At 32.5% G+C, this 9,365-nt stretch overlaps 1 protein-coding gene across 1 annotated transcript; it reads left to right on the top strand.

Annotated features, from left to right (window-relative positions):
* Nucleotides 1-926: 926 nt before the first annotated feature.
* On the top strand, nt 927-2,387 carry LOC128995996 (uncharacterized protein K02A2.6-like). The gene has a single exon (XM_054421104.1). It carries the CDS (start codon nt 927-929, stop codon nt 2,385-2,387), a length of 1,461 nt encoding a protein of 486 aa, XP_054277079.1.
* Nucleotides 2,388-9,365: the final 6,978 nt, after the last annotated feature.

Below are 9,365 nucleotides of genomic sequence, written 5' to 3'. Positions count from 1 at the left end.
AATCATTTCGAATCACCACATAGATTTAACTCTGCTAAAGCAAGGTCACACTATAAAGGCAGCAAACATATAATTGGTTGTGAGTAAATACTGGTTTATTAAGGTAGCTCGTTAATTATTTATTCAATGTGGATATTTCTTGTTAAACAAAAGTATATAACCATAGATTAAACATATAACGTAACTAAAAAGTCTTAATTATTATAGGTAACGTTATCCCTGGTTTTATATAGTACATTGCTGAACTTACTGGCATATAAGTATAATCCAAATGTTAACATTGCGTACTGGCTTGATGATAAATCACGATCAGCTGTATGAAGTAAACAAAATTAGCAGAAAATGGCTTCTAATGCTATTCTTATGGAGAACATTTTACGTTATATCACGTTTTCTGTTAACTTTATGGAAGCTCTACTATTTTTCCCGAGTCCCTGGGGTCAAGACCTTTAATTTAAGACCCCTCCCACTTTTCTGCGACTTACCAGACGTCCAAAATTTTCTGGTAAAGATTTTGTCTTACAGAATTATATATAAGGATTTGGCAGTGATAAACTCGGACACCGCTGAACCGATTGCCACGAAACTTGGTACATACGTGTAGAATTTCATGAAATAGGTTTATACACCATCAATTTCGTGATCCGTCCAATCGGCTCCACCCCAGTGGCTCTGGAGTTTCCCATGTTAACCTTATGAGAAATGGAATTAATGAATCTTAACAGCTGTTTCAATTAAACAAGTTGGTTCTGTTCTATGATGTTCAATAGCATTAAAGTTACAAGGATTACCAACAGGGTGAGGCATTGGCGATAATCTTTGGTGTGAACCATTTCTACAACTACCTACTTGGCAAGAAGTTCATTCTAGTTACAGACAATGAACCATTGACAAGGATTTTTCACCAAAATAAAGCTCTACCACAGATGACGTCAGCTCGCCTGCTGCGATACGCTTCATTCCTCTCCGGATTTGATTACATCGTTCGATTCAAGAAGGGAAGTAGCAATCAAAATGTAGATTGTTTATCAAGATCTCCAGTCAAAACATGCAGTAGTTCAACAGATCAAGAAATCGGGGAAGAAGTGAACCAGCTTTATTCTCAATCACTTTTTCAAGTATCCAACCGTGAAATAACTTCAAAGACAATCAAAGAAGAAACCGCAAAAGACCATGAAATGAATGGAATAGTTCGAACCCTGAAAAACAATTCTACTGACTCAGAATACACCCTACTTGACGGTATATTGTTTCGCAAAGACAGAATTGTAATTCCAACATCTTTACGCTCCAAAATACTCGGTGAACTTCATGAAACTCATCTGGGAATAACCAAAATGAAGCAACTCGCTCGACGCTATGTTTACTGGCCAGGAATTGACGGTGAAATCGAAAGACTAGTTAAAGGATGTAAAAGTTGTGCCCTTGTGAAAGCAAGTCCACCTAAAGTGTCAGTACATCCGTGGAACCTACCTGAAAATAACTGGGACCGCATACATATAGATTATGCCGGCCCTTATGAAAATCACTACTTTCTTGTTTGTATTGACGCAAGATCCAAATGGGCTGAAATCGAAGTGTTGAAGGAAGCTCCCACATCTTCAAACACAATCAATCTGTTAAATAAGATATTTGCTACACATGGGTATCCGAAAGAATGCGTTTCTGATAATGCTACAATATTTACAAGTGAAGAATTCAGAGCTTACTGCAAGATCAACGGCATATTCCAAAAGTTCATCGCCCCTGGGCATCCAGCGACGAATGGCCTTGCAGAACGCAACGTACAAACCCTGAAGAACAAATTAAAGTCAGCTTCTGAAGAACCTGGAACCCTGACAGACAAAGTGAGAAGAATCTTATTCCGTTATAGAGCTACTCCATTAGCTAGCAACCAAACCCCTGCTGAACTCTACCTCAATAGAAAACTAAGGATTCGACTGGATGCCATATTTCCTTATCAACACCCTAAATCAAATATCCAGCCTGTTTTAAAACCTGTCAGATCGATTCAAGAGGGGGAGAGAGTGCAAGTTCAAATGTACACTAACAACAGACAAGTTTGGCAGTTTGGAGTAATAAAGAAGAAGCTAGGAAAAAGACATTACATAGTAACACTCGATAGTGGAAGAAATATCAAGAGACACATTAACCAGCTTAGACCAACTCTAGTAATGAAAGAAAAGATGGTAACATTTGGACCTAAGCAATCATTTGATGTACCAAGACTTCCAAACCAAACTCCATCGTATCCTGATCAAATACCCGACCATATTGAACCAGAACAAGACCACCCTACAGAAGTTAACATTCCAGTTCGCTCTCCACGATCAATAAGACAACGACGACAGCCACCTTGGTTACGAGACTTTATCGTTCAAAAATAGGTTATGTTCTTCTCAATAAGTGAGGGAGAGTGTCATAATCTTTATTCTATATAGTCAGCTGTTGATAAATATTAAATAGAAAACACTTGTTATTGTTACTTTTAAAAACATTACATTACAAAAACATCTATGTTGTAAAAATAAAGTTATATAAGTTACAATGTGCGTGTATTTTAATAGTACGGTCACAACAAACAATAATAAAACTAATAAACTAAAATTACTTTCAGAAGTTGAAATGTATGAGCGAAGGAATATGCTATTGTTGCTAATTGTTGACAAACACTTGACTTGAATGGACAAGCTCCTCCCCCACACGGGACATCGCTGCTGTAAGCTCCTCCCCCATTTTTTGTCCCTGCTCATTAGGACCTTTGGTCAATCTGTATGTTAGAAACGACCCTTTAACCATTGGCCAATCTGTACGCGCGCTCCGAAACGGCCGTAGTGTCATAATCAATAAGGATTGCGAAGACAGTAAGTACATAATATTTACATTATTTCTACTTAGTTATTTATTACACCACTTAAATAGATAAGGTATCGTTTGATTTTTCTTTTAACTGTGTATTTAATATCCTTCTTAATAATGTTTTGTAGCTGTAACGGTTATCATGGAATTTTATATTAAACCTTAAAAACCAAGCCATTTTTTAATCAATTTAGTTAGAGCGACGAGATTTTATACACCTATTCGACCTATTAATGTAGACTTTAACCAAATTTCAAAATTCTATCATAACATATCTTTCCTAAGTTACAACATATTTCATAAAAACATTTACACTAGACTAGTTTCGATGGCAGATTTCATACTACAATTAATGTACTACTAGTTATAATCTTGCAATCTGTTTATCTATCATTCTATAGTGTGATTGGGATAAATAAACGTATTTAATTTCATTTTATTTACCATGATAATAATTACCTGTGTGAAATGAAACCAACAACCGACATGTTTAGCTGCTGGAAAGTTACTTTGCACTGACACGTGGATCGCTCTTTCGTAGTCACTCATTATCACTTTGGGGAGCATTTCTGGCACAGAGACACCGATGGACTAATATCTCATCCGGCTGTCTCTGTGGTGTGAATGGTTGCCAAAATTTACACAGAGACAGCCCAGGAGGGAGGAGTGTTCATCGGTCATCCCTGATAAGGGCCAAGAACGTGCCTTATCACTCTTAGATAACTTGCCAAACTTTTGCGAGGAATCTCTGCCTGTAGACTAGTTTATATAGTTATTTCATGTACGTAGATAAACCTGTTATCAAATGTCTGAATCAAGATTATGGGAAATGAAGATACACTATTCTATCAAGGTTAATACACATAATAAGGGATCCTTAAAGTATTTACATTTAGACTGCAAACCAAGTATTGTACTTAAAGATACCTCGATGGTATAGGTACTGGCAGATATATTTTGGCAGCTTGATTTAAGGGTTAATATGTGATGAAAACTACTGAATATTACATTATATAGGTAGTAAAAAGCATAAATCGTCAGCAAATGTTGAGAAATTTAGCATATTTCAAAACCTTTAATTTTTATTGGCATTTTAAAATCTCAAACCTTTGTAGCCTATAACTTTGAAAGTATTTGAGCTAGAACAATGGTTGAAACTGTGTTTTAATCAGGGTTTAGAGTACAATAGGTTATGACAATTTATTTATGTGCAAATTCATCATTTCCAAATGTATATATCCCAGAGAGCAAGGTTCCCCCCCCCATATAATGTCTCGCGTAGCAATGCTTGTATTGGCCGTATTGTAGGCATTCAAGACGTGATTGCAGGTTTTGTTTGTAAAATAATCAATTATTTTGTAAACTATAGATATTTATGGAATTCTTGGGGTTCTAAACTTTGAAGCAACAAATACTTTGTTGATATATGAGGTTTATAAAATTAAAAATTGATTAGTTTCAAAAATATAATCAAATAATGGATGGTTTGCATGAGAAAACTCAATTAATTTTAGCGAATCACACTTTGTTTTTTAATTATTAAGTAAACTATTGAATTTTTATCCTTTAAATCGGTTTAATACCATTAAATACATTGTTCTTTGTTGCAATAAAGCATTTTCAAGCATTAAAATTGTTAAATTACAAAATTATAAGCTAATAAAGTAAATTTGTATGTAAGAAAATACTGCTTTCAACTTTTAAAAGTCAAAGAATAGCTTAGATATGACATTTTTTAATAGGATTATGGATTACGTATTAAGACAAAGAGTGTATAAAAGCAATTCAATTAAGATTCATACCAAAAAAATATTTATAATCGATAAAACACATTACGTAAAATAAAAATCAAAATATTTTTTGCTAAAAATTGTCTTTATTTGTGGATTTTCTTTTAAGTCTTATAGTTTGAACGCTTGAAAATGCTTTATTACAATAAAATACTATCTAGTTAATGGTATAGAACTAATTTAAACGATAAAAAGTAAATAGTTTGCTTAATAATGCAAAAACATAGTCAGATTTACAAGAATTTCATGAAATTTTTTCATGCAAACCTTGCATTATTTGTTACTATTTTTTATATTCTTCAATATTTACCGTCTAAAACCTTATATATCAACAGAGTATTAGTTGCACCATGGTAACAAACCAAAAAAAATCCATAAATACCAATAGTTTAGGTAAAAATTGAGAGTTTTCAAAAAAAAGAAAACCAAAAGACCACACAAAGTGACAGTAGACTATGGACATTTGTGGTCAATTTTACCAATATACAACACCAATTTGACTAGATATGAGATATTGTCATATAGCAGGTATAATAGAGTCTTAAATCGTTTACATCATAAAGTTAGTCCCATATTGATGTGATTAGGTGTTCAAAAGTTGAGGGATTTTAATATCTCAAATTTAGACAAGTTAATGATTCTAGAGTAAAAGTAGTAGTTATCTACACCTTTGACCAAGGTTCCTGATAACTGATTTACCTCCGGAAGCTAATCTTTAAGACAATAAACTCTCATAACAGCTTGAACAGATTAGGCATGTCCATACAGTTGTAGACTTAACTTATAATTTTGAGAGTGTTTAACATGAGGTATAGGTTCATTTCATACTAAAGTACAAGTTTGATAACAGTCAGTTTGATTGTTGTTGGTATTCAAATGCCATATAGGCTTAATAAGGATTTCATACAAAAGTACAAATTTGATAACAGTCTAAGTCAATTGGGTTTACAGATTAATACAATTTATTGAGTTTACAGATAAGTCTGTTATCTAAATGAGATAAGACATGACCCTGCCAAAAATTGTTATCTAGAAGTGATAAGGCACGTTCTTGGTCCTTATCAGGGATGACCGATGAACACTCCTCCCTGCTGGGCTGTCTCTGTGTAAATTTTGGCAACCATTCACACCACAGAGACAGCCGGATGAGATATTAGTCCATCGGTGTGCCACCAATTTTTACACAGAGACAGCCCAGGAGGGAGGAGTGTTCATTGGTCATCCCTGATAAGGACCAGGACCGTGCCCTATCACTTCTAGATAACAATTTTTGGCAGGGTCATGTCTTATCTCATTTAGATAACAGACTTATCTGTAAACTCAATAAATTGTATTAATCTGTAAACCCAATTGTCTTAGACTGTTATCAAACTTGTACTTTTGTATGAAATCCTTATTAAGCCTATATGGTATTTGAATACCAACAACAATCAAACTGACTGTTATCAAACTTGTACTTTAGTATGAAATGAACCTATACCTCATGTTAAACACTCTCAAAATTATAAGTTAAGTCTACAACTGTATGGACATGCCTAATCTGTTCAAGCTGTTATGAGAGTTTATTGTCTTAAAGATTAGCTTCCGGAGGTAAATCAGTTATCAGGAACCTTGGTCAAAGGTGTAGATAACTACTACTTTTACTCTAGAATCATTAACTTGTCTAAATTTGAGATATTAAAATCCCTCAACTTTTGAACACCTAATCACATCAATATGGGACTTACTTTATGATGTAAACGATTTAAGACTCTATTATACCTGCTATATGACAATATCTCATATCTAGTCAAATTGGTGTTGTATATTGGTAAAATTGACCACAAATGTCCATAGTCTACTGTCACTTTGTGTGGTCTTTTGGTTTTCTTTGTTTTGAAAACTCTCAATTTTTACCTAAACTATTGGTATTTATGGATTTTTTTTGGTTTGTTACCATGGTGCAACTAATACTCTGTTGATATATAAGGTTTTAGACGGTAAATATTGAAGAATATAAAAAATAGTAACAAATAATGCAAGGTTTGCATGAAAAAACTTCATGAAATTCTTATAAATCTGACTATGTTTTTGCATTATTAAGCAAACTATTTACTTTTTATCGTTTAAATTAGTTCTATACCATTAACTAGATAGTATTTTATTGTAATAAAGCATTTTCAAGCGTTCAAACTATAAGACTTAAAAGAAAATCCACAAATAAAGACAATTTTTAGCAAAAAATATTTTGATTTTTATTTTACGTAATGTGTTTTATCGATTATAAATATTTTTTTGGTATGAATCTTAATTGAATTGCTTTTATACACTCTTTGTCTTAATACGTAATCCATAATCCTATTAAAAAATGTCATATCTAAGCTATTCTTTGACTTTTAAAAGTTGAAAGCAGTATTTTCTTACATACAAATTTACTTTATTAGCTTATAATTTTGTAATTTAACAATTTTAATGCTTGAAAATGCTTTATTGCAACAAAGAACAATGTATTTAATGGTATTAAACCGATTTAAAGGATAAAAATTCAATAGTTTACTTAATAATTAAAAAACAAAGTGTGATTCGCTAAAATTAATTGAGTTTTCTCATGCAAACCATCCATTATTTGATTATATTTTTGAAACTAATCAATTTTTAATTTTATAAACCTCATATATCAACAAAGTATTTGTTGCTTCAAAGTTTAGAACCCCAAGAATTCCATAAATATCTATAGTTTACAAAATAATTGATTATTTTACAAACAAAACCTGCAATCACGTCTTGAATGCCTACAATACGGCCAATACAAGCATTGCTACACCAGACGTTATATAGGTGGGGGGGAAAGCTTGTTCTCAGGAGTATGTACAATTATAAATAATAGATATCCACATAAATAAATTGTCATAACCTATTGTACTCTAAACCCTGATTAAAACACAGTTTCAACCATTGTTCTAGCTCAAATACTTTCAAAGTTATAGGCTACAAAGGTTTGAGATTTTAAAATGCCAATAACAATTAAAGGTTTTGAAATATGCTAAATTTCTCAACATTTGCTGACGATTTATGCTTTTTACTACCTATATAATGTAATATTCAGCAGTTTTCATCACATATTAACCCTTAAATCAAGCTGCCAAAATATATCTGCCAGTACCTATACCATCGAGGTATCTTTAAGTACAATACTTGGTTTGCAGTCTAAATGTAAATACTTTAAGGATCCCTTATTATGTGTATTAACCTTGATAGAATAGTGTATCTTCATTTCCCATAATCTTGATTCAGACATTTGATAACAGGTTTATCTACCTACATGAAATATTCAATAAACTAGTCTACATAGAGTCCACACAAAAGTTTGGCAAGTTATCTAAGAGTGATAAGGCACGTTCTTGGCCCTTATCAGGGATGACCGATGAACACTCCTCCCTCCTGGGCTGTCTCTGTGTAAATTTTGGCAACCATTCACACCACAGAGACAGCCGGATGAGATATTAGTCCATCGGTTTCTCCCGATAAGCCTGGTATCAGATAAGGAACTTTTACATGATATCTGCCTGTCTGCCAGGTCCTTATGCATTTTAAGGTTATTTGAGGTTTATATAGAAATTATGTAACCTAACCGGACCTAACCTAACCTAACCAAACCTAACCTAACCTAACTAAGCTCAAAAAAACTTAAAATTTAGCAATAATCAATACATCAAGTAATAAGATACTGTCAATTCCATTTTTGATGATTAGCCTAATTAAGAGATATTATAAGATATTAGAATGCTAGTCAACAATTTGTCCCAACTGTTTAGAGCATGAAACAGTTGTATTTGTCAATAAAAGCATATTATTTTGGGGAAAAATGCAATAAAAATATCGATACAATAAACGCCTGTAACTTTAAAACTACAATAGCTACAGGTTTGGTCAAAACTGAGTTTTAATCAGCGTAAATAGTACTACAAGATGCATATGTTTAATCATTTCCAAAACTCCGATTTAAGAAAACACTACGAATGTATTAGGCTATAATATGCCGACAGAGAAAGAATGCGTGTCAGCAAATTCCTGGTGGTCGGCCTTGACTCACATATCAATGAAGAGTGTACCTTGCGAATGGTATTACTGTAAATTTTATTTGTATTTAAACGTTGGAAAAGACTATATAGAAGAAATATAGTTATTGATTTGTAATCGTCATGAAAGTATGTTTAAGAAATGTCCAAACAGCATCTAAATCTGACTTTTCCAACGTGAGAAATCAATTTTTCCCGAAAAAAGTAAAAATATGTATTAAATTAAGGCTAAAAATACGTTTAAACGCATAACACTATTCCAACTGATAGAACCACTTTGAAATATATCATAAATGGTCACATTTAAGCGTAAAAACTAGCATTTTTTTACCTAATTTTAATTTGAAACCAAACTGTGTACAACATAGAAATAGTGAATATTGGCTCAAGTACTATGATTTTAAATGAAAGTATGGCTTTTATTATAGCACAATAAGTGTATAAATAGAATGAAACGATAATATAGACCAAAAACACTCATTTAATGCGTCAAAAACATTACGTAAAATAATTAATTCGGTCCAACAGATTTCCCGTCTTAAACCTTTAAATGCTTAAAATTGGCTTAAATAATATGATTTTGAATACAATTATAGGTTTTTGAATTGCAAAAAGAGTATATAAAACGAATACAAGTACAACATATACCAAAAACACT

The sequence above is a fragment of the Macrosteles quadrilineatus genome, unplaced genomic scaffold, assembly GCF_028750875.1.
Source record: "Macrosteles quadrilineatus isolate MER2022 unplaced genomic scaffold, UCM_ALF_1.0 Scaffold_1__1_contigs__length_201487025, whole genome shotgun sequence".
NCBI lineage: Eukaryota > Metazoa > Arthropoda > Insecta > Hemiptera > Cicadellidae > Macrosteles > Macrosteles quadrilineatus.
This window is presented reverse-complemented; position numbering and strand designations above follow the sequence as displayed.